Genomic DNA, 26,890 nt, shown 5'->3' on the forward strand with positions numbered 1-26,890 from the left:
ATTCTACTCCCGATATTTCCTCATTCCAAAGAAAACAGGGGGCCTACGTCCTATCCTGGACCTCAGAAATCTCAACAAATTTCTAAAAAAAGAAAAATTCAGGATGGTATCGTTAGGCACCATGCTACCTCTTCTTCAAAAAGGAGATTGGCTCTGCTCTCTGGATCTTCAAGACGCCTACGCTCACATTCCCATCTTTCCTCCTCATCGACAGTACCTGCGATTTCTGGTCGAAGGGCAACACTTTCAATACCGAGTGCTACCATTCGGCCTAGCCTCAGCACCTCGAGTGTTCACAAAGTGTCTTGCAGTAGCGGTGGCACATCTTCACAAACAAAGAGTGCATGTATTCCCTTACTTGGACGACTGGCTCATCAGGAGTCAAACGCGAAACGGAGCTCTCAATTCCCTCCAGCTCACAATAAAATTGCTTCACTCCTTGGGATTTCTCATCAATTACAAAAAATCCCATCTTACACCATCTCACCAGTTGCAGTTCATAGGTGCAGATCTCAACACCATCACAGCAAAAGCTTTTCTTCCAAGAGACCGTGCTCAAACACTCGTTCTCCTAGCGCACTCTATTCGCAATCAGTTTCGAGTTACAGCTCATCAGTGCCTCACCCTACTCGGACACATGGCCTCAACAGTTCACGTCACTCCCATGGCCAGACTGACCATGCGACTAATGCAATGGACACTCAAAAATCAGTGGATTCAAGCCATTCAACCATTGTCCACTCCCATTCAGATAACACAAGATCTGAGTTCTTCCCTTCTCTGGTGGACATCAACGATCAACTTGCTCAAAGGCCTACCTTTCCAGCAACAGTTCCACAAGTGACTTTAACTACAGATGCATCCACCTTAGGTTGGGGAGCACACATTGGTCATCCAAAGACACTAGGCACGTGGTCAAAACATGAAGCCTCCTTTCAAATAAACTTCCTGGAGCTTCGAGCTATACGCTATGCACTACATGCGTTCAAGGACTGCCTTTCACACAAGACTGTTCTGATCCAAACGGACAACACAGTAGCCATGTGGTACATCAACAAACAAGGGGAACAGGTTCCTACCTCCTTTGCCAAGAAGCAGCTCAGATTTGGGACTGGGCCCTAGCACACTCAATTCTTCTACGGGCCACCTACCTAGCGGGCATCCACAACACAGTAGCAGATCGCCTAAGTCGTCAGTTCCGACCACACGAGTGGTCTTTGGATCCAACGATAGCAACCAAGATCTTCCAACGCTGGGGTCAGCCAACTCTAGATCTTTTTGCATCCCCTCTGAACTACAAAGTGGACAATTACTGCTCTCTGCTCCCGCAGCTGAACAGCCTACCGAGGGACGCCTTTGCTTGCCATTGGAATTCAGGCCTGTTATATGCGTATCCACCGATACCTCTCATAACCAAAACTCTAGGGAAACTGCAACAGGACAAAGGGACCATGATACTCCTAGCCCCATACTGGCCTCGGCAGGTATGGTTTCCCACACTACTAGACCTCTCAGTCAGGGATCCAATTTGCCTGGGAATAGCTCCCAATCTCATAACTCAGGAACAGGGTCAGTTGCGCCATCCCAACCTTCAATCCCTGTCCCTGACAGCATGGATGTTGAAAGCTTGATCTTACAACCACTCAACCTTCCAACCACTATATCTCAAGTGCTGATAGCATCACGTAAACCTTCCACTAGAAAGAATTATTCCTACAAATGGAAACGGTTTACTTTGTGGTGCATTCAGAAAGCACTAGATCCTTTCACTTGCCCCACTACCTCACTACTAGATTACCTATTCCATCTCTCAGACTCTGGTCTTAAGACTTCATCTGTAAGAGTACACTTGAGTGTAATCTCAGCTTATCATAACAAGCTGGGTGACACACCTATCTCTACACAGCCTCTCGTCAGTAAATTCATGAGAGGCCTAACTCACATGAAACCTCCAGTTCATTCCCCAAGCATACAATGGGACCTGAACGTAGTCTTAACCAGGCTTATGCGTTCTCCATTTGAACCCATAGATACCTGTGACCTTAAATATCTTACTTGGAAAATGGTATGCCTCATAGCCATTACATCAGCTAGAAGGGTCAGCGAACTACAAGCTCTAGTCACATACGAACCTTTTACAAAGTTCCTACATGACAGGGTGGTCCTCCGTACTCATCCTAAATTCCTTCCAAAAGTAGTCACGGAATTCCACCTCAATCAATCTATAGTTTTACCAACATTCTTTCCAAGGCCTCACTCTCACCAGGGAGAAAGAGCCTTACATACCTTGGACTGTAAGTGTGCACTGTCTTTCTACTTAAACCGCACTACAGTCCATAGGAAATCCAGTCAACTATTTGTATCCTATGATCCAAACAAACCAGGAAAAACCAGTGGGTAAACATACTTTGTCCTCACCCCCGGTAGGCCCTGAAGCACTTTCCTCTCCCTTGTTCCTTCTCCTCTGCCTCAGGGAAAAGTCAAAGTAAGTCCACTTATAAGGACCCCAGCGGTCCGCCAATGGTGACGTCAGACGGGGAGGCAACAGGGACGCCGTTGACTTCCCGGCCCCAACGGCGTCCTTGTTGCCTCCCCGTCTGACGTCACCATTGGCGGATTGCTCGGGTCCTTAAAGGTGTGTTTCCTGCGGCGCGGCGCGTCCGCCGGCGTGTTGCTGAAGCCGCGCGCGCTAAAGGCGCGCGCGACTTAGCATCGACTTTGCTTCGATCTTTGCAAATAAAAAGAAAACCATTCCTTTCTCAGAGGCCTCCGTTTAAAAGGTATACCTTGAGAATTGTAAGGAGGAGTTTGTAAGTAGCCAGTTAAATATTTTTCTTAATTACTCGGTATGCCTCATACTAAGCGCAAGGGGAGACTTCGCTTGGAATCCTCTGCTCCAGCGATAGTTACTCCCTTGCAACCCTTAATTCAAGGCTATTTTACACCCGTCGCAGCCTCATCCCTGGGAAATAAATCTGTTGAGAGTCCAGGTGAGGAGCAAAACCTGCCTCTTTTGGAAAACCATCTTTCATTGAGCCCGGGAGCCCCTGAAACTCCTTCCCCCCCATATCTTACTAATCTTCAAGACTCAGACCGGGATACCCTACCACAGGTTGGAGTTAAACCGGACTCAGAGGAGGGACTTGGAGTGGAAGTAGGAAATGATAAGTTGCCTAATGCAGGTAAACATAATGGAGAAGATCATATGAGGGAAGGAGACCCAGTAGATGAGATCTTTAAGATCTCTGAAGTCTGCAGGGATGGGGGGAAGAGTATTGGCCTCATGATGGAAAAAAAATTGGTTAAACCCGATGTAATAACTCTAGACGCAATTTGGAATGCTATAGTGGTTTTAGAGGGTTCCATTTCACAGTTGACAAATGTGGTAAATAATTCACAAAACCTAGTTTCAGAAACTCAATCAAGGGTTGATAAATGTGAAAGTAAAATAAAAGAAGTATCAGATCAGTTAAATTTTGTTTCCAAGGTACAAACTAATTTGATTTGTTCAGATAAGTTAATGAGAAGAAAAATTGAAAATATTGAAAATAGGACACGTTATTTAAATTTAAGAATATTAAATTTTTCCTGTATAAAAGTGATATCTCCTAAAGAACAACTTAAAAAATACTTAATGGATGTGTTATTAATATCAGCTGAAAAAATTCCTACAACATCTAAAATTTATTATGTTCCAGTATCAAGAAATACTTCTGAATCAATAAAAAAAAAGATATAAATGTGAACTTAGAAACAGATCTTACAGCTTTTCTGGAAACATCAATTGAAGAGCAAATTGATTATAGGGGAACTTTACTAGTAACATTTATTAACCCAGTTGGTAGAGATCTGATATTAAGATTGTTCCTACGTAATCGGAACAAATTATATTATGGACAAAAGGTATGGATTTACCCTGACATTATAAAGGAAACCCAAAGTCGTAGAAAAGTGTTTGTAAGTTTGTGTCAGGAGGCAAGATCTGTTGGTGTTCGTACAAATTTAAGATACCCTTGTAAATGTGTAGCACAGTATAAGGAAAATACTTATATATTTTATGAACCATCTGAATTAGAGAGTTTTCTGTCTAAATGTAAAACTGAAGCCAAGCTCCCTAAACCCTCAGGAGCTGGATAAGTTATATAGGCTGCCTTTTTTTTCTTTTCTCCTTATATGTTTATAAAGTAGTGGTTTATTGAAGTTGCTCCAGATTTATTGGTATACCTTTTATCTTTCTTCATATCGATTTAGAAATATTGACTTATATTGAATCTCTGTTTGATTCTTTTGATTGTTATGAATTTTGACAGATGTAATTGCCGTAAGAGATTCTTTGTAAGTTTTTTCTTTTTTGTAACATTATGAAAATTGAAAAATAAAATTAAAAAAAAACAAAAAAACATGCTTTGTCAAATTGGCTAACAGATTGCATACAATTTTGTTATGAGAAAGCAGGCCTTACTCTTCAAGGGCGAGTAAAAGCACATTCAGTCAGAGCGATGTCAACCTCAGTAGCGCACCTTCGCTCTGTACCTATTCTGGACATTTGTAAAGCAGCAACATGGAGTTCTCTTCACACTTTTGCAGCTCACTACTGTTTAGACAAAGAAGGAAGACAGGATTCAGCCTATGGACAATCTGTCTTAAAGAACTTATTTCCAGTGTAACACCAACTCCTTCTACATCCAACCTGCTGTGATCTTCGGCTGATTCATTTCAACAACAATACTTCACTGTTGCCTTAATCCCAAATGACTCAGCCTCTAGCTTGCTAATCAGCCATATGTGAGGACTAGCATCCTGCTTGTCCTGGGATAAAGCAAAATTGCTTACCTTGTAATAGGTGTTATCCCAGGACAGCAGGATGTAGTCCTCACGAAACCCACCCGCCACCCTGCGGAGTTGGGTCCGATACGTTTTATTATTTTATTTTTGGCTAACGCTACTTGCTACAAAACAAGACTGAAGGGAGACCCCTGTGGCAGGGAATATCATGGAATGCTGGGCATGCTCAGTAGGCACTCTGGTGCCAGTCAAAAGTTTCATAGAAACTTTTAAAGAAGTTTTCCGTACATAGGGCTCCATTACTGATGTCACCCATATATGAGGACTACATCCTGCTGTCCTAGGATTACACCTATTACAAGGTAAGCAATTTTGCTTTATGATCTTCCTAGGCATTACTACTGGCTGATCCCCCTGTTAAAGCCATTAAGTTGGTGTGTACTAGGAAGTGTTTGTGATGATAGTGAACCATATTCTGTGACTTGGTTGGCACAGCCTAATAGGTGAACCCACTAGTCCCATGCCGACAGCTGGCAGACCAGCCCCATTCCCCGCAAGCTGAGTCTTTGGGTTCCAGAAGCCAGCAGGACTTAGGCAATTGTCCCATAGAGTGGTCAGGAAGAGAGAGTCCAGGCTTGAACTGAGTTTCTGGGCAGGCAGTGATCAGACAGTAAACATGTTCAGGCCAAGGGTCAGTGCAGGCGGTGAGCAAGACGTAGTCAAGGTCCATAGCAGGGGATCAGTAGTAGGTGGCAGGCAAGCGGGTAGTCCGGGTTCAAAGTAGAAGTCAGTGGAGGGCAACAGGCAAGAGGGTAGTCTGGATATGAATCAGAGATCAGTGGCAAGTGGCAGGCAAGAGAATAGTCCAGGTCCAAAGCAGAGATCAGTACTAGGCAGACAAATAAGGGATTGGGACGGGGCAAGGCGGATTGGAAGAGACAAGGCAGGATTAGGAACAAAGCAGGAGCAAGGCAACGAACACGGCAGAAGAAGCAACACGCACTGTCAGTTGCTGGAGGACCTGTTGCTGAGGCAAAGACAGATTGAGCAGCTGAGTCTTAAAATCCCCAGTGCTGGCTGATGTCATTAGGGAGGGCCAGCCGAGAGTTCCTGCCACGGGGCCTTTAAGAGGTGCCACACTGCACGTTCCTAAGGGAACTCTGCATTACTAGTATGGAGGGCCGAGGGAGGATCACGGCTGGTGGAATTCCTGCCTGGCAGGGTAAGGTGTGGCATGAGGACACATCGGTGGAGCCCTGGGATGAGTGAGGTTGGCTACAACCACCAACATGGCTGACTGAGTATTATAGTGTTCTTTTCATTGTTCAGCTTTCCACTTGATAAGTGTAGTAGCTATACTGATAATGTTTAGGTGAACTGTGATTCTGTTCCCCCTAGTGGGAGTATGGTGGTTTTTGCATCTCTGTCCCAGATTATTGATGTATGGTTTTGCTGTATTATATACCTTATTTTATTGCTGTATTATGTGATGTATTTTGATTTTTGGATTTGCTTCATGAAAACCTTCTGGGTTGAACTTTTTTTGAAGAAAATGGTAAATAGTACACCATCAATCAAACTTGACATCAGCCAATCAGCGTTCACTTCTGGTTTAGGCCTTGCCCACAACTCTACCCAGGCCCTTCCCACTTACCTCTCCCATTCCCTCCTCCTCCTTCCAAATCACACCTCCAGCTCACCCCAAATCATGCCCTTATCTGACCAAAACCATGCCCATCATGGGAAATTTTGTTCCTGCGGTTTGGGCTGATTTTTTTTCGGCTGTCCCGAACCAAAAAAAAAACCCCACCCCCAACCCTTCAGATTTAATTAATTACATTCCCTCACCCTCCCGACCCCCCCCAAAAACTTGCCTAAAGTCCCTGGTGGTCCGGTGGGGGTCCCGGGAGCGATCTCCCGCTCTCGGGCTGTGAGCTGCCAGTAAACAAAATGGCGCCAGTGGCCTTTGCCCTTACCATGTGACAGGGGCTATCGGTGCCATTGGCCTGGCCTTTGTCACATGGTAGGAGCAATGGATGGCCGGCAAGGCATTGGTCGTCCTTCTTCCACAGATTCAAGGTCGGATAGTGCGAGCAGGTTCTTGGACAATGCCATGGCAGTGTTGAGATTGCTGCTCTTGAGCAGCTCTTTCACCTCCCTTCCCCAGACCTCAACTTGCTCCTTTGTGTGTTCTGGCTCTGCCAGTCCTGATGCTACAACTTCCTACTTCCGGTGCGGCATGGGGAAGCCGCCGATGCCACCAAGCCATGCTGCTGCTCCTAAGTGGCGCTGAGTTGCCTCTTCCAGATCTGGTCCTGCATGGCCCATTCTTCACTCTCATGCTGTCGTTTCAGACCTGCACTGCTGCTTCGTGGCAGGAAAGATGCCACCTCTGCCTTCTTTGTGGCCTGAGGGCCAACGACTTCCTTCTTGCCACCACTCCTGCTCTGGTATCTCCTAGGTGCGCGTATGCGTCTCTTCTTTAATTTATTTATTTATTATTTATTTATTTAAAACCTTTTTTATACCGGTGTTAGTGTGAACATCACATCGGTTTACAATATAACAAAATGAGTAGAAAATACAATTAACAAGGGAATAAGACAGGTGGGCGAAGAGAAACGTGGGAAAGCAGCATAGAAAGATAGTACAACTGGTGTAGAGTTCTTAACATAGGTAACTATTGGAACATATCATGTTGGATAACATCATGAATGCTAGTTATTATATACATTATATATATTATTAGAACATAAAGATCACAAAGTACAATGGTAAAAGAAGATGATAGACGGTTATAGCAGGGGGGTTTGCTAGTTAGGAAATGCCTGTTTAAATAACCATGTTTTTAGTTTCTTCCTAAATTTGAGAGAACATAATTCAAGATGGAGTGCTGAGGGCAGGGTATTTCAACGTGAGGGGCCTGCAATAGTGAGGGCACATTCCCTTGTGGTGGAAAGGTGTGCTGTTTTTAGAGAGGGCACGTGAAGGGTTCCTTTGTTGATTGTTCTAGTGGGACAATTAAGGTGTGCAGAGGTGAAAGGAAGGTCAAGCCAGTTGGAGTGGCAGTTGGAGTTTAAAGGGACCGTGGCAAGAATAGCCCCACGACTCCTCCTGATGACGTCCTCCTTGCAACCTTATAATAGGGCATCTTTGGCAGTTCCTCGGGGCCTTTGCAAGGAATTGCTTCGTGCCTGGATTTCCTGCACCACATCTTCACTCTAGGAGTCTTTGGAGTTTCAGTTCTTTGCTCCTTCTAGGTCTTCATGTTTCTTATTCTTTGTGGGAGCTCCTCTATGTTCTTTCCTCCATGTTCCTGGTCTCTCGACTGTCCCTGCATCTTGTTTGTCCCTGATGTCAAGTTCCTGATTTTCCAGTCCTCCTCTCCAAGTCTCACCTTCCAGCCTTCTCACTTGTCTCCTCCTCAAGGCGAGCCGCGACCAGCCCACAAGTTGTGTAGGGTGCCTCGTGGCACAAGGCCTGTCTCCTCGCTAGCCAAGTCTCCGGAAGCCCTTGTTTTTAAATATCAGGGTCCCATCCCTGGTTCTCAGTTCCTGAGTCCTTGAATCCTGTTCCTGGTCTTCGGAGCTCCTTGCCCAGCTTCTGTCTATGTCCAAGTCTCAAGTCCAGAGAATGCACCACCTCCGGCGTGGTCTGCAACCAGCCCTCGGGTTGTGTAGGACAGGCAGCAGGACAGGACACTCGCAGAGTCTTTGTCACGGTTCCAGTGCCAAGTCTTCATCATATTACAAGCCCAGAGTCGTCTTCGTATTCGGCATGATCCACAACCAGCCCATGGGCTGTGTAGGGTGCGCTGTGACATAGGGCTTAATCTGAACCTGAATCTGAGTCGTCGTCTTGTCCCAACTCTTCTGCACTTTTGTCTAGTTCCTTGACTTCAGTGCCTTCATGTCTGTCTCCAGAGTCATCTTCAATCCTTGACCTCTGTCTGTCCTGACACACAAGCTGTTCCCAAGCGGCAGGTCCGAAAGGGCTATCGAGTGGCTGGAGGGCTACCCCAGAGACCAACATTGTGTTGCTGAGTCTCACCCTTGTGCATGCAGGTTCACCAGAGTTTCCAAGTCTCCAAGTGCTTCCAAGCTTCTGTCTAGCCCATGCCCGGATGCGCTTGCCTACCCATGGCACGTACCTTGGAGCCTTGCCCTGGGGTTGTGGGGTGGTCTAAGGGTTCATGCTGTCCTGGTGATCAGGTCCTGACCCCGGTCGCAACAGATTGCGAAGGCCATGAGCTTGGTGAACATGTCCCTGCAACAGCCTATGTTTCCTGGATTTTTTGCATCTTATTCCAGTCTTAAATTTTATCCAAGCCTTGTTTTGCTTCTGAATGCAGGAGATGCCTGCATTGTTCCTGAAGTTTTTTCCTACAACCCGCAGGAGGTGCCTGCATTTGTTCATGTTCCTCAGCTGTTCCAAGTACTGCAGCCTTGTGTTCCTCCTCTCTGAGCTGAAGAGAACGGGCTGGAGGGAAAGGGCTTTGAGGAGGGGTTAATGTTGCAATTACCGCTCTTGAGCAGCGCTCTCATCTCCTTTCCCTGGATGCCAGATCGGTTCCTTGGCAGGGTCTGACTCCACTGACTCCGACAATGCAACTTCCTGCTCTAGGCATGGCCTGGGGAATCCACTGAAGCTACCAAGCCATGCTGATGTTCCTAAGCGGCGCTGAGTTGCCTCTGCCTGCTCTGCTCCTAAGTGGCCCATCCTTCATGTTGCTGCTCCATGGCAAGAGAGACGTCTCCTCTGCCTTCTTCACAGCCTGAGGGCTGCTGACTTCCGTCTTGCCACCGCTCTTGCTCTGGCGTCTTCTAGGTGTCTTTTTGAATTTAAAGGGACCGTGGCAAGTATAGCACTACAGCTCCTCCTGATGATGTCCTTCCTGCAGCTCTATAAAAGGGCTTCCTTGGCAGTTCCTTGGGGCCTTCACAAGGAGTTCCTTCATCCTTGGAGTTCCTGCACCACCTCTTCACTCCATGAGTCTTCAGAATTCCAGTTCTTCTGTCTTTCAAGGTCTTCATGTTCCTTGTTCTTCATGGGAGCTCCTCTCTGTTCTTTGTTCCTTGTTCCTGGTCTCTGTTTGTTCCTGTGTCTTCTGTTTGTTCCTGATTGTCAAATTCCTGATGTTCCAGTCCTCATCTACAAGTCACGCCTTCCAGGCCTTCTCTCTTGTCTACTTCTCCAGGCGTGCCAGCGACATGATCTGTGACCAACCCATAGGTTGTATAGGGCGCCTTGTGGTACAAGACCTGTCTCCTTCGCTGGTCAAATCTCTGGAAGTCCCTTGTTTTTAAACTCTGGGGTCCCATCCCTGGTTCTGAATTCCTGAATCTGTTCCTGGTCTTCAGAACCTGACCTGAACCAGAACCTGAGACTTTGTCTAGTCCCAATTCTTCCGCACCTTCGTCTAGTTCCTTGTCTTGAGTGCCTTTGTGATGTCCATGTCTCAAGAGTCATTTTCGTTCCTCGACCTCCATCTGTCCTGACACACAAGCCGTTCCCGAGTGGCCAGAAGGCTACCCCAGAGACCAACATTGTGTTGCTGAGTCTCACTCCTGTGCATGCAGGTTGAGTGGAGTTTCCAAGTGTTCCAAGTCTCCAAGTGCTTCCAAGCTTCTGTCTAGCCTGTGCCCGGATGCGCTTGCCTACCCAGGGCATGTACCTTGGAGCCTTGCCCTGGGGTTGTGGGGTGGTCTAACGGTTCATGCTCTCCAGGTGATCAGGTCCCGACCGCGGTCACAACAGACTGTGGCATATAGAGTCGTATGGTGGTTCAGAAGGCCCAAGAACCTTTTTTCTGGGCAGAAAAACATCTCACGTCACCGGAGTGGAGAAAGTGTGGTGCGTTATCTTAGCATTCAGCAGCTAGATCCAGGAGAATGGAAGCTGTCAGCGAAGGCTTTTGCAATCAGTCAAGCCAGGTGGGGCAGGCCTCAGCTGGATCTCATGGCATCACAAAACAAGGCCAAAGGGGAGCAGTTCTTTAGCCACAAGATAGAGGGTGGGTCCAAAGGGATTGATGCTTTGGACCAACCTTGGCTGATGGGGTTTCTGCTATATGTGTTTCTCCTCTGACCCCTTGTGGGTTGTGGGTTGCGTTGTATAGAACAAAATCCAGGAAGGGTTATTCTAGTGGTGCCAGAGTGGCTGTACCATTCGTGATTTGTGGATCTGGTGCTGTTTGCAGTGGACGGTCCCGTCTGATTGGCTTATCTACAGGGGTTGCTGTGTCAGGGGGTCCATCTTTTCGGATTGGGAGGAGCAATTTTGGCTCATGGCCGGTCATTTGAGAGGCGACATTTGCATTTGAAAGGGTGCTCGAAGCAGGTTGTTGCTACTTGTCTTCGGGCTTAAAGGCTAGCCACTTCTCTGGCTTAGATCCGAGTGTCTAAAATTTTTTTTTTTTGAGTCATAGTGTATGGAGGAAGGATGTAGTGCCTTTGTGAGTGAATGTTTCTCAAGTCTTGGCCTTTTTGCAAAGGGGATTGATGAAAGGATTAGCTTTCAATTTCCTCCAGGTACATATGGAAGCTTTGGGATATCTTCACGCTAAGCTGCACGGCAGGCCATTGGCCTCACATCATGGTGTCATCCAGTTTTCTGAAGAGAACAAAGCATTTGCGCCCGCCAGTCCGTGAGATGTGTCCTGCTGCAAGTCCTGTATAGATCTCCTTTGGAGCAGTTGAGGAAGGCTTTGTTGAGGGATTTCACCTCGAAAGCGGCGTTCTTGGTGACAATTTGCTCTGCCAGGCAGATTTCGGCTCGCCAAGCCTTTTCTGGTAGAGATTTCTTTTTGTGAATTTCAGATGATGGGATTTTTTTTAAGTTTGATTCCCTTTTTTTTGCCAAAGGTTGCATCTGAGTTTCATTTCAATTAGATGGTGGAGCTCCCGGCTTTTCCCAAATTTGGCATTGGATTTTCCGCATGTAAGGCAGCTGCGTTTGCTGGATGTTTGTTGAACTCTGTTGCGTTACCTTAAAGTCGCTAACAGCTTTTTGTCATTTGGATGATTCTTTCATTTTGTTCAGTGGAGCAAAGAAGGGCAGTAAGGCTTCCAAGTCCACAATTGCTCAGTGGTTGTAGGAGGCAATCTTTTCAGCCTATTTTTGTAAGGGTTGAACCATTCCAGAGGGGTTGCAGGTGCATTCTACCAGGGTGCAAGTGGCCTTATGGGTAGAATGTCAGTTGGTCTTGCTGCAAGGTATTTGTCGAGCGGTGACTTGATTTTCATTGCATACTTTTTCCAGACATTACAGTTGGATGTATGGGGTCCAGAATTGGCTATGTTTGGAGTAAGTCTGTTGCACACGGGTCTTTTGGGTTCCCACTCATTTTAGGGGAGCTTGGGTACATCCCACTTGTCTGGACTGATCTGGGGTATGAACAGGAAAGGAAAATTGGCTCTTGTCTGCTAATTTTTGTTCCTGGAATACCATAGATCAGTCCAGAAGCCTGCCTGCTGTTTGCAAAAGACCTCTCTTGCTTCTGGTTGCTATAAGGCAGAACTTTGCTGATAAGGCAGAATTTCCATGGTAGTAGCTATAAAAGAATTTTATAGTTGGAAAGTTTTTCTTACCAGTTTTTGCGGTGGGGGCTCCAGTTAAGGGGGGCTTCAACTTTATTTCTCTGTTCACCCTAGTTTGGGAGTAATGTTGAGTTTGTTGAAAGTAAAATCTTGGCTTGGATACAGGTCAATACTGAGGGACTGCAGGTGGCACTCTCGGTTCTGTAGCAGTGCCTGAAAAGATTTTATTCTCTGCTTCTATCTGCTGGAAGGAATGCAGAACCCACTTGTCTGGACTGATCTGTGGTATTCCCGGAATGAAAATTAGCAGGTAAGAAACAATTTTCCTGTAATCCACTACTTCCAATTAATTTTTCAGAGCAGATTACATATGGTACACTTTAATTAAAATCAATAAAAACATGCATTAAAATGGTATAATAAAACAAACATTAATGTTAAATATGACACATTGAAACATAAAAGTATTAATTATATGCCTTAACAAGATAATGAGCCTTTACCTTTTTCTTAAAAATGCCCAAATCCTTCTCTCCACATAATTCTGCTGAGAGCATATACCACAGTGAGGGCTCTGCATTCGAAAAAGCCCGTATCCTAGTTATTGCTGTAAACTGGCCCTAGAGATTTTTGGCTGCTGTAGGGGTGCTTGTGGTTTGGGCTGAGCTGGGATTCTTGGTGGTGATACAATATGCACAGGAGAAAAACATTGTATGTAGAAAAAAGAGAGGTCACCAAGGATCCTGATCATCACTTTCTTCTGGCTCTTGCTGGGCCTCTCACTGGGACTCTCACAGGGGTTTTTACTGGGCCTCCTGCTCTGCGGACTGTTGAGTGGCTGGTTGCTGGGTCCTGTGAAGAAATCATAAGAGCTTATGAATACACTTTAGACTTTGTCAAACATAAGATATTCACTTCTCTAATCTGAATAGTGAATATCTTATTCTTTGATTATACACCATCCTGTACTTTCCCTCCCATACCTTGCCCAGACTTACCTGCCACCACATCATCTGCAGTGTGCAGATCTGGCACTATTCCATCAAATGCATTTGGCCCCAGTTTGTTTTTCAGGTGCTGCTTCATTGTTGACAGGGTAATTGGGCAAGGTGCACTACTTCCATTCTCCCTTTTGTCTTTGGCTATCCTGGCTACCTTGTTCTTCAGGCTGGCCTTCAGGTCACAGAAGCAGTGGGATACCTGTTTATTGTATCGCCTCCCTCCACTCTCACGGGCAATCATGTGGGTGATCTTGTTCCTTATTAGGGTTTTCATGGCCTTGGAGGTCTTTGCCACCTGCTGTCCAACTTGCTGATTGTAGTTTGCCAGCACTGCCTCTCTTACATGGAGAATTATGGGGTGTTGCGCTGGTGGTGGACCCTTGGCCCGAGGTGGGGTTGATGCTACCTGTAGGGCAAGCCGCATGGGTCCCCACCGTCAGGAGACAGAGGCTGACTGGAGCTTCGCCAATACCAGCCCACGTTCCCTGCAAGTTGAGCCCTTGGGTGCCAGGGCCGGCTGGTCTTAGATGGGCCTCCATCAGATGAATCCCAGTGGATGTTCGAAGCAGGCAGCCAGGAACCAGCAGAGGTATCAGAGGGACCTAAACAAGTCCGGACGAGGCAGGAGTTCAGAGGCCCAGGCAGCAGTGATGGACCAGAGTGCAAGAATAGGTGACGCCCGGGCAGTAGAAGGCTGAGGCCTAACAAAGCCAAGTCCGAAGAGATACCAGAGGCGAGGTCAGGAACAGGCTGGAGTTGGGGCAAACGGCAGAGGTAGGCAAGGTACGGTGGAGCAAAGGTCAAAGCCAGTAATCAATCCTGAGCCTAGTCCAATGAAGCAAGGGTCAAAGCCAGTAATCAGTCCTGAGCATGGTCCAATGAAGCAAGGATCAAAGCCAATAATCAGTCCAAGACAGAGACTAGGTAGGAATCTGGAACGGAGTCAGGAACGGGCAACGGAGCACACAACTAGCATGGAGATCTGTTGCCAAGGCAAGTGCCTTAAATAGCGGGGCCCGCTGTCATCATCCGGGGCCACAGGTTAGTTTCCTGCTGCAGCTCCTTTAAATGCCAATGGGGCGCAAGCACGCCTAGGAGGAGGATGGACGCTGAACGGCAGTGACTTCTCGAGGCACATGTGGGGAGACCCGCTGGGAGCCGGAGGGGTCCGCAGAGCAACTGGGAGCACCCGAGGAGGCAGCGGGGGTGCGGGAGCATAGGCGGCTGCCCACCACTGCCAGTTAGGATGGGCCAGGTCCAGGAGCCGGGCGCCGGAGGTGAGTAGGCTCAGTTGCAGGTCTGCCATGGCCGGGACATTCAATAGTACCCTCTCCTTTACACCCCCCTCTTGGAGGCCAGGGTTTGCTCGGATGAGCTCGATGAAACTGAAGGAGGAATCCTTTGTCTAGGAAGTTGCTTGCTGGCTCCCAGGAGTTCTCCTCAGGATCATAGCCTTCCCATGAGAGAGAGATACTTCCAATAGCAGCCTCTTCTCCGGACGTCTAGAACCTCACGAACTTTGTAGATGGTAACCTGGGAAGGTTCAGGAATTTTACGTGAAGGCCAAGAAAGTACCAGTGTTTTGAGTAGTGAAACATGGAGCAAGTTATGTATCCCCGAGGTAGACTAAGCTGGTACTTCACTGGTCCAATGCGTCAGGTGACCGGAAAGGGCCCAGTGTATCTGGGAGCGAACCTTTGCGAAGGTAGTTTGAGCCGGATGTAGTGGGTGCTCAGCCAAACCTTCTGCGAAGAGCATCAGCGGACCTTTTAGCTCGTGCAGCGGCCTGGCGTAGACAGTGGTTGGTGTGAGGCCTGGAGGGCGTCTGCTGTAGCCTGGGCTGGGGGCGAGGGTACAGATAGATGGAGGTGCTCGACAGAGGAGGCCAGCGTCTCTAAGAGCCGCTGCTGTTCCTGGATCTTCAAAGCCAGGCCCAGAATGGCCTGGAGGGCAGATGGCTCCGCTGAGTGCATGGCCTTGGCAACCTGTTACGTTGGTGGTGGACCCTTGCCCGAGGTGGGGTTGATGCTATCCGTAGGGCAAGCCCCATGGGTCCCTGCCGTCGGGAGGCAGAGTAGGCCAGTAGATGGAGGCTGACTGGAGCTTTGCCAATACCAGCCCTCATTCCCCGAAGGTTGAGCTCTTGGGTGCCGGGTCCGGCTGGTCTTAGGCAGGCCTCCGTCAGATGGATCCTGGTGGATGTTCGAAGTAGGCAGCCAGGGACCACAGAGGTATCGGAGAGACCTAAACAGGTCCAGAAAAGGCAGAAGTCCAGAGGCCCGGGCGGCAATGACGAACCAGAGTGCAGGAATAAGTGATGCCCGGGCAGTAGAAGACTGAAGCCTAACAAGGCCAAGTCTAAAGAGATACCAGAGCCGAGGTCAGGAACAGGCTGGAGTTGGGGCAGGTGGCAGAGCTAGGCAAGGTACAGTGGAGCAAGGGTCAAAGCCAGTAAGTGCAGAGCGTGATCCAACGAAGCAAGGGTCAAAGCCAGTAAACAGTCCTGAGCGTGGTCCAAAGAAGCAAGGGTCAAAGCCAGTAATCAGTCCTGAGTGGGGTCCAACGAAGCAAGAGTCAAAGCAAGTAATCAGTCCAAGGCAGAGACTAGGTAAGGACCAGGAATGGAGTCAGAAACAGGAACCAGGAACAGGAATGGGCAACAGAGCACACGACTAGCGTGGAGACCTGTTGCCAAGGCAAGGAGTGAGTAATGGGCCCTGCCTTAATTAGTGGGGCCCAATGATGTCATCATCCTGGGCCGCAGGTTAGTTTCCTGCCGCGGCCCCTTTAAAGGCCGATGGGGCGCATGCGCCTAGGAGGAGGCAGGATGCTGGACGGCGGCGTCTCCCTGCGGCACACGTAAGGAGACCCGCCAGGAGCCGGAGAGGTCCGCGAAGCAACTGGGAGCGCCCGAGGAGGCAGCAGGGGTGCGGGAGTGTAAGTGGCTGCCCACCGCCACCAGTGAGGATGGGCCAGGAGGTGAGTAGGCCCGGTTGCGGGCCTGCCGCGGCCGGGTCACGCAACATGGGGCATATATTTATCTTCCATCACTGCTGCTGCTTCTTCTTGGCTGGGTTGCCACTTCTGCGGATATCTATTCCCTCCCTGCCTGTCTCTCTGACCCAATTCCAGTTTCCTACCCTTCCTTCCCCCTTCCTGGTCCTTCTGTGCTTTCCTCCTCCTCACTCTCTCTGCTGTCTAGCACTATCCTATTGCTTTCTTCATCCTCCTCATTCACCTGTCTTCACCTTCACCCACTACTACTCCCAAGCTGCCTCATCAACCTCCCTACTACCTATGGCTCCACTAACACTCTGGCACTGCTGCTCCTCCCTGACCCACTCCCTGCACCACTTCCTCTCCTGTTCTATCCTGTCTTCCCCATCCTCACTCGCCCCAGTCACACATCTCTCATGCCCACTCACTTTTCTTCCACTCTCCAATCCTCTCCTCTTCCACCTCTCCTTTAGCATACACACACACGCTATCCTCTCAACCTCTAAGCAAAAAGGACAAACAGACAGACAAAACAAACAGAACAAAAATACACACTCTTCTTTCACTCACAGATTAAGACAACTGACTAAGGAAATGGTAATAACTGTAGGAATACACAAATAGACAAGGACAGCATTCAGGTAATCATTAAACAAAGCCTTCTCTCCAACCAAACTCCTCATTTTTCTCACTTCTAACACTTAAATAACCCACAAAGGAACAGGAACAGTAAGTTGGCTTTTGTACAGCAAGAAAATATCACACAAAACAGAACTCATTGCAATGTGCATTGTGATTAAATAGCCCATTGCATGATATTTTCATAACCACACCTCTATGCTTTTCTGAATGCCATGGTACAAACAAGCTAATGCGATGCAATTTGGAAAGGAAAGTGTACAACTAGGAGCCACACAATATGAAACTCCAGGGTGGAAGACTCAGAACAAACATCAGGAAATATTTCTTCATATACAGGGTGGTGGAGGCCTGGAATGCCCTCCCGAAAGAGGTGGTGAGGACAAAAACAGTAAATGAATTTAAAAAGGGCATGGGATAAATGCAAATCCCTAAACGCTTGAGGTTAGCAATGAAGAAAAGGGGTAACCTTTGTTAACTTTAGGTGTAACATTTCTGCTACTACCCTTAACAGAATGTATGGGGTAACATACATAAGAACATGCCATACTGGGTCAGACCAAGGGTCCATCAAGCCTAGCATCCTGTTTCCAACAGTGGCCAATCCGGGCCATAAGAACCTGGCAAGTACCCAAAAACTAAGTCTATTCCATGTTACCGTTGCTGGTAATAGCGGTGGTTATTATCTAAGTCAACTTAATTAATAGCAGGTAATGGACTTCTCCTCCAAGAACTTATCCAATCCTTTTTTAAACACAGCTATACTAACTGCACTGACCACATCCTCTGGCAACAAATTCCAGAGTTTAATTGTGCGTTGAGTAAAAAAGAACTTTCTCTGATTAGTTTTAAATGTGCCCCATGCTAACTTCATGGAGTGCCCCCTAATCTTTCTATTATCTGAAAGAGTAAAAAAAGATTCACATCTACCCGTTCTAGACCTCTCATGATTTTAAACACCTCTATCATATCCCCCCTCAACTGTCTCTTCTCCAAGCTGAAAAGTCCTAACCTCTTTAGTCTTTCCTCATAGGGGAGCTGTTCCACTCCCTTTATCATTTTGGTAACCCTTCTCTGTACCTTCTCCATCGCAATTATATCTTTTTTGAGATACGGCGACCAGAATTGTTCACAATATTCAAGGTGCGGTCTCACCATGGAGTGATATAGAGGCATTATGACATTTTCCGTTTTATTCACCATTCCCTTTCTAATAATTCCCAACATTCTGTTTGCTTTTTTGACTGCCTCAGCACACTGAACCGATGATTTCGATGTGTTATCCACTATGATGCCTAGATCTCTTTCTTGGGTAGTGGCACCTAATATGGAACCTAACATTGTGTAACTATAGCATGGGTTATTTTTCCCTATATGCATCACCTTGCACTTGTCCACATTAAATTTCATCTGCCATTTGGATACCCAATTTTCCAGCCTCACAAGGTCTTCCTGCAATTTATCACAATCTGCTTGTGATTTAACTACTCTGAACAATTTTGTATCATCTGCAAATTTGATTACCTCACTCGTCGTATTTCTTTCGAGATCATTTATAAATATATTGAAAAGTAAGGGTCCCAGTACAGATCCCTGAGGCACTTCACTGCCCACTCCCCTCCACTGAGAAAATTGTCCATTTAATCCTACTTTCTGTTTCCTGTCTTTCGGCTAGTTTGTAATCCACGAAAGGACATCGCCACATATCCCATGACTTTTTACTTTTCCCAGAAGCCTCTCATGAGGAACTTTGTCAAATGCCTTCTGAAAATCCAAGTACACTACACATACAGGTTCACCTTTATCCACATGTTTATTAACTCCTTCAAAAAAGTGAAGCAGATTTGTGAGGCAAGACTTGCCTTGGGTAAAGCCATGCTGACTTTGTTCCATTAAACCATGTCTTTCTATATGTTCTGTGATTTTGATGTTTAGAACACTTTCCACTATTTTTCCTGGCACTGAAGTCAGGCTAACCGGTCTGTAATTTCCCAGATCTCCCCTGGAGCCCTTTTTAAATATGGGGGTTACATTAACTATCCTCCAGTCTTCAGGTACAATGAATGATTTTAATGATAGGTTACAAATTTTTACTAATAGGTCTGAAATTTCATTTTTTAGTTCCTTCAGAACACTGGGGTGTATACCATCCGGTCCAGGTGATTTGCTACTCTTCAGTTTATCAGTCAGGTCTACCACATATTCTAGGTTCACCGTGATTTGGTTCAGTCCATCTGAATCATTACCCGTGAAAACCTTCTCCAGTATGGGTACCTCCCCAACATCCTCTTCAGTAAACACCGAAGAAAAGAAATCATTTAATCTTTCAGCGATGGCCTTATCTTCTCTAAGTGCCCCTTTAACCCCTCCATCATCTAACGGTCTAACTGACTCCCTCACAGGCTTTTTGCTTCAGATATATTTTTAAAAGTTTTTACTGTGAGTTTTTGCCTCTATGGCCAACTTCTTTTCAAATTCTCTCTTAGCTTGTCTTATCAATGTCTTACATTTAACTTGCCAACATTTATGCATTTTCCTCTGTTGGATCCTTCTTCCAATTTTTGAATGAAGATCTTTTGGCTAAAATGGCTTCTTTCACCTCACCTTTTAACCATGCCGGTAATCGTTTTGCCTGCTTTCCACCTTTCTTAATGTGTGGAATACATCTGGATTGTGCTTCTAGAATGGTACTTTTTAACAATGACCACGCCTCTTGCACACTTTTTACTTTTGTAGCTGCTCCTTTCAGTGTTTTTCTATTTTTCTCATTTTATCAACGTTTCCCTTTTGAAAGTTTAGCACGAGAGCCGTGGATTTGCTTACTGTCTCCCTTCCAGTTGTTAATTCAAATTTGATCATATTATGATCACTATTGCCAAGTGGCCCCAACACCGTTACCTCTCTCACCAAATCCTGTACTCCACTGAGAATTAGATCTAAAATTGCTCCCTCTCTCGTCGGTTCCTGAACCAATTGCTCGATAAAACTATCATTTATTCCATCCAGGAACTTTATCTCTGTAGTTTGTCCCAATGATACATTTACCCAGTCAATATTGGGGTAATTGAAGGTCTCCCATTATTACCGCACTACCAATTTGGTTAGCTTCCCTAATTTCTGTTAGCATTTCACTGTCAGTCTCGCCATCTTGACCAGGTGGACGGTAGTATACTCCTATCACTATAGTCTTCCCCGACACACAAGGGATTTCTACCCATAAAGATTCAATTGTGCATTTAGTCTCATGCAGGATGTTTATCCTGTTGGACTCTATGCCATCCCAGACATAAAGCGCCACACTGCCTCCCGGGTGCTCCTCTCTGTCATTGCGATATAATTTGTACCCTGTTATAGCAGTTTCCCATTGGTTGTCCTCCTTCCACCATGTCTCTGAGATGCATTTACTACCTTTAATGCTTATTTGTGTTGCTATCTGCTGGACTTTCTTCAAATGGGTCTACATTCTTCTTGGATCCCAAGCCTGGACAAAAAATTCCAATAAATACCTTACCAATATTCTCAAGAATACGAGAATGACATCACTTGTCTTGTATATGACACTTCAGATAATACATTCAGGACAGTGTTAGCTGTTTTTTGTAGCAGTACAAAATTGCAGACTGATATACCATTTGTGTTCTGCTACACCTCCCACATATTTTTCTGCTACATCCTAGCTGACTAGTGATTTCTTATTATGTATATATGCAGTTTCTTTAACAAAGAGGTTGATTTTAAAATGAGTGCGCGTGTGCCCATATATGCACGTATTGGTGTGTGAACGAGGATAAGCTGGAATTTGTAATTGTCTGCACATGGATGTTTTAAAATGTACCAACTGCACAATAAGTTTGCTTCTAATTTTAAGAAGTTACTTGAGCACAGCTAGTGCATGTGTGTCTTCTGTAGGACCTTGGTGGCTTTTAAGCATGTATGTCAGCAAATTTTAAAACACACTTGTGCAATGCACTTTCCCAGTTTTGCAATTACTCCACCAGTTTATCCAGTTAATAGTGAACCTTCCAGACCTCTATAGTTCTTCATACGACATAACCCCAATTGACCTGGATCCATCACCCTGTTCTAGAAACCCTAAAACTTGAAATCTATATACTTGCTCCTCATCAGGCGCAGCAGTAAAGTTCAGTGGAAATCTAGCATATAGACATTGCGGTTTTCAGTTTGAAAATTCAGAGTTACATGTGTAAGTCTTGGCCCCAACCTGGAACACCCATGCCCCGCCCCATTTCATCCCCCTTATTCCTTATATACGAATGGGCACATACGCATGTATTTTACAGCTTTTTTAAATCCTCGTTGCTTGCGCACGGCCCAAATATGTGGGCATTTTTGCACAACCAACCCTTTTAAAATCATCCTATAAGTGTAATATCTTGTATTTGTCCTTTATTTTCATCTGTTTATTACTATTTTTTCATTTTTATCTATTGCAATGCACTGTGCTTCTTTACTATTAGATACTACTGGACAAGGAATGATCTTTATATTCAAGCAGTGAATGCTGAATTTATTTATGGCTATGAATACCTTGGAAACAGTGGGCGGCTTGTGATCACTCCCCTCACAGACAGGTAAAGCAATATCTGAGTAACATGTTGTCTTCATAATTCCTAGAGATCACTCCTTCATAGAAAGTTAACACCATCCCCTCTGACTAAATTACATGAGATCCCCAGGATCACTAAAAGTCTTTGCCTCACTGACAGATATAATAATTCTGTTTGTTTTGTAGCATATCATTTTACTAACATCTCACGCCTCACTGGCAGACAAAACTTATCCCTCTGACTTTCATGGGCACTCCATGTCTCTTGCAGATTCCACCAAAACTGGTATGTAAAAATAATATGACCATCCCAAACCAAAAAAAACAAACCCCAAGATAACACCAAAGAGTCAAATAGTGTATAGAAAATTAACACCAACATATGAAAAAATATGTGAAAGTAAAGGGAAACTCATAACAGTGTATTTCAGTTTTAATCATCAAGTCTCAAATAATCAAAATTTTCTCTTTCTTTTATGTTTTGTCAGCACATAATAGTCTCAAACAAATCAAAGAAATACTTCCCAAGTTCAAAAGAATGCCCAGCATGGTCCCTGTTTTGAGAATGCCATGGTTTATATATCTCTGATGCAGAGTCCTGTCAAAACAGGTACTATGCTGGTTGTTTCTTTGGACTCAAGAATAACTTTGATAAGAACATGCCATACTGGGTCAGACCAAGGGTCCATCAAGCATCCTGTTTCAACAGTGGCCAATCCAGGCCATAAGAACCTGGCAAGTACCCAAAAACGAAGTCTATCCCATGCTACTGATGCTATTAATAGCAGTGGCTATTTTCTAAGTCAACTTAATTAAAGCAGGTAATGGACTTCTCCTTCAAGAACTTATCCAATCCTTTTTTAAACACAGCTATACTAACTGCACTAACCACATTCTCTGGCAACAAATTCCAGAGTTTAATTGTGCATTGAGTAAAAAAGAACTTTCTCCGATTAGTTTTAAATGTGCCCCATGCTAACTTCATGGAGTGCCCCCTAGTCTTTCTACTATCCGAAAGAGTAAATAACCGATTCACATCTACCTGTTCTAGACCTCTCATGATTTTAAATACCTCTATCATATCCCCCCTCAGCCGTCTCTTCTCCAAGCTGAAAAGTCCTAACCTCTTTAGTCTTTCCTCATAGGGGAGTTGTTCCATTCCCCTTATCATTTTGGTAGCCCTTCTCTGTACCTTCTCCATCGCAATTATATCTTTTTTGAGATGCGGCGACCAGAATTGTACACAGTATTCAAGGTGCGGTGTCACCATGGAGCGATACAGAGGCATTATGACATTTACCGTTTTATTCACCATTCCTTTTCTAATAATTCCCAACATTCTGTTTGCTTTTTTGACTGCCGCAGCACACTGCACCGACGATTTCAATGTGTTATCCACTATGACACCTAGATCTCTTTCTTGGGTTGTAGCACTTAATATGGAACCCAACATTGTGTAATTATAGCATGGGTTATTTTTCCCTATATGCATCACCTTGCACTTATCCACATTAAATTTCATCTGCCATTTGGATGCCCAATTTTCCAGTCTCATCTTTTACAGACAGATGCCCTAACAAGTCGGGAAACTTTCAGACCTAGGCCGGGTAGGAGAGGCCTCCATGGGTCCCACCATTCCGTCTCCACAGATATTAATTCCGGGTACCGTTTCATTGGAGGAAGAGGCGATTCATCTCCAAGCATTCATAGATTCAGGAGCGGCCGGCAATTTCATACAAGAGGACTTGGTTAGATTTCATCATATTCCTACAGAACCATTAAACAACCCTCTCGCGATTACTTCTGTTTCTGGACAACCACTGGGAATCCGAATCTCCTATATTACCAAACCCATTAGGATGAATTCAGGAATCCTACACCAGGAATATATTCAGTTTTATGTACTTCCTTCTTCCGTAAATCCTTGGCCTACCCTGGGTAAGACTACATCAACCTTGTCTGGATTGGGCATCTCTACAATTGGCCAGTTGGAGCCCATTTTGTGTTCAGAATTGTTTAACCCATTAGATCATCTCTGTGGCTTTGACATCTAGAGTATCCACGCTTTACAAGGAATTTGCAGATGTCTTTAGCCAGCAAAAGGCGGAATCATTACCACCTCACCGAGCCTATAATTGTTGCATCGATCTTCTTCCTGGGAAATCTCCCCCTAGGAGGAGAGTTTACACCTTATCTGAACCTGAATCTGAAGCCATGACACATTATATTCAGAAGAATTTGGCTCAGGAATTCATTAGGCCATCTTCCTCGCCAGCTGGAGCCTGATTTTATTTTGTTAAAAAGAAGGATGGGCCGTTACAACCGTGCATAGATTAAAGAGGATTAAATAATATAACCAAGAAAAATCGATACCCCATTCCTCTTATTTCAGAGTTATTTGATCGGATTAAAGGAGCCCAAATTTTTACCAAGTTGGATTTAAGAGGATCCTATAATTTGATTTGTATACGGAAGGGAGATGAATGGAAGACTGTTTTCAACACATGTGATGGACATTATGAATACATGGTTATGCTGTTCGGGCTTTGTAATGTTCCAGCTGTATTTCAAGATATGATCAACGATATATTCCGAGATCTTCTCTATTTCCACATCATTGTTAATCTGGATGATTTATTAATATTTTCAGAATCTGAGGAACAACATCAGCATCATGTGCGACAAGTACTCCAATGTCTTAGGAAAAATAAGCTTTATGCTAAGTTAGAGAAATGTTTATTTCATAAGGAGCAATTACCATTTTTGGGGTATATCATTTACAGGAAAGGATTATCTATGGATCCTGAAAAACTTAAAGCCATCGTGGAATGGCCTCAACCGGTAGGACTTAAATCTTTACAAATATTTTTAGGATTCTCTAATTATTATAGACAATTTATTTCAGAATTCTCTACTTTGGTGGCTCCTCTCACCGCATTAACCAAAAAAGGAGCTCCTATTCATAATTGGCCGGACGAGGCTACTTATGCGTTTCAAAGCTTGAAGAAGGAGTTTATTAAAGATCCTTGTTTAAGACTGTCTGATTCGACTAAACCTTTTATCCTGGAAGTTGATGCATCAGCCTTGGGAGTTGGAGCTCTTTTGCTACAACCAGCAGAGTCTGGGAAATTCATGACTTGTGCCTTCTTTTCCAAGAAATTTTCTCCAGCAGAAAAGAATTATATGATTGGAGAATGGGAGCTCTTGGCTACAAAGTCTGCATTTGAAGAATGGCGACATCTTCTAGAGGGAGCCAGACATACTATTACCGTTTACACTGACCATAAAAATTTAGCTTATCTTGCTCAGGCTCAACATCTGAATCCTCAGCAGGCTTGGTGGGCACTGTTTTTCAGTAGATTTAATTTTAACCTTCATTTTCAATCCACACAAAAGAATCTTCAGGCAGATGCTCTCTCCAGGAGTTTCAATCATGATGACATGCCCGAGCCACCTCGATACATAATTGATCCAGCTCAAATACGACTCACTACAACATTTACAGTACCCATAGGCAAAACGGTGGTACCCAAACACTTGAGATTGAACGTTCTTCGCTGGGCCCATGATTCGCAGCTAGCAGGACACTCTGGAATTTCACGCACTAGAAAACTTGTCTCTCGACATTGGTGACCCCAATGGAGAAAAGATGTTAAACACTACATAGATTCATGTTCTATTGCGCGGCTCATAAAACTCCTCGTATGAAGACTTTGGGAATATTATAGCACTTGCCCATTACTAAAGAACCTTGGACTTATATTGCCACCGATTTTATCACCGACCTTCCCTCGCCAGAAGGTAACACTGTCATTTGGGTGGTGGTAGATCGATTTTCCAGGATGGCCCATTTTATTCCTCTTCTTGGTCTACCTTCTGCCGCAGAATTAGCCCAGTTATTTTTACAACATTTTTTTTGTTTCCATGGGATGCCCATTAGCATCGTTTTTGATAGTGGCATCCAATTTACAGCCAGATTTTGGAGGGAGCTCTGTAAGAAAGTAAGGATTAAACTTGAATTTTCTTCAGCCTATCATCCACAAACCAATGGGCTCACCAAACGGACAAATCAATCTCTAAAGTCCCTCCTCCGATCCTATGTCTATCAATGACAAGACAATTGGGCGTCTTTATTGTTATGGGCAGAGATGTGTCATAACAACCATGTGGCTCAGGCTACTGGGAAAACCCCATTTTCCTGGCGTGTAGCCAGATGGACTCAGTACGAATGGGACAGTATCCGCGTGCTAGCAGTTGGAGACGGATCTGACGTCAGTACGGGGGCGTATATAGCCCCACAGGAAGCGCAGCGACTCAGTAATTTCCGTCTCCAAAGCAGTTTGGAGTGCCTGCACGCTAGTTGAGCGTGCTTTCCAAGACTACTTTGATTTTTTCTCTTTCTTCTCATTTCAGATTCTACTTTGTTGTTTCTTGCCTATTCAGGCTTAGAGCCCCGCGCTCCTGCGGTAGATACCCTCGGGTTCCTCCCCCAGCGAGCTCCCGGGGTGATTACCATGCTCCCCCGGTGGGAAAGTCCTCGGTCCTGCCGAGCCGCGGCAGTGACATAGCCCCCGGACGACGTTCAGGTGTAGCCTACGAGGCCCTCGGTCCCGGCGTGGACGAGGTAGCGGGGGCATATCCTCAATTGCGGTGGCGAGGTGCTCCCTTCCCCCGCAGCCGGAGACCGCTTGTGTTCCAGCCGAGGAGTGCCGACGCTGGTAAGCTGCACCGCTCTTCCTACGGGTCTCTGAAGCACAGAGGATCGGCGGCGTGGCACGCCGTGGAGGACGCCATCTTGGGCCTGGTTCAGGTACTCCGCGCCCGTAATAGGCGCGGCTTTTCTTCCTCCTTTTGAGTTTTTGGCTTATTGTGCCTATTGCATGCCACTAAGCGTATAACGCTAGCCGTCTATTGCTGAAAGCCTATTGCATGCATATTGAGCGTATACTGCTGATCGCCTATTGCTGAAAGCCTATTGAATGCTTATTGAGCGTATACTGCTGATCGCCTATTGCTGAAAGCCTATTGAATGCATATTGAGCGTATATGGCTGCCCGCCTATGACTGAGTGCCTATTGCCCGCACACTGAGCGTCTAGCGCTAGCCGCCTATTGTTGAAGGCCTATTGTAGGCCATTCTGCGTACATTCCTACCTGTTAGATTAAGCGCCTCTTGCTGCCGCATAGGCTTATTGATCACCTCTTGTATTAAGCGCCTTTTGCTGCCGCATATTGGGGCGGATTTTAAGAGCCCTGCTCGCCTAAATCCGCCCGGATTTAGGCAAGCAGGGCCCTGCGCGCCGGTGCGCCTATGTTCAATAGGCCTACCGGCGCGCGCAGACCCCGGGACTCGCGTAAGTCCCG

At 45.7% G+C, this 26,890-nt stretch overlaps 1 protein-coding gene across 2 annotated transcripts in view; it reads left to right on the forward strand.

Moving 5' to 3' along the window:
- The window catches only part of DNAH1 (dynein axonemal heavy chain 1), a 1,058,897-nt gene that overhangs the window by 380,632 nt on the left and 651,375 nt on the right, over positions 1 to 26,890 (forward strand). For both annotated transcript variants that reach the window (XM_029599497.1, XM_029599496.1), the window contains exon 28: positions 21,439 to 21,552. In XM_029599497.1, coding sequence (XP_029455357.1) covers positions 21,439 to 21,552 — 114 coding nt within the window. The remainder of the gene's footprint in view (positions 1 to 21,438; positions 21,553 to 26,890) is intronic.

The sequence above is a fragment of the Rhinatrema bivittatum genome, chromosome 4, assembly GCF_901001135.1.
Source record: "Rhinatrema bivittatum chromosome 4, aRhiBiv1.1, whole genome shotgun sequence".
Classification (NCBI taxonomy): Eukaryota; Metazoa; Chordata; class Amphibia; order Gymnophiona; family Rhinatrematidae; genus Rhinatrema; species Rhinatrema bivittatum.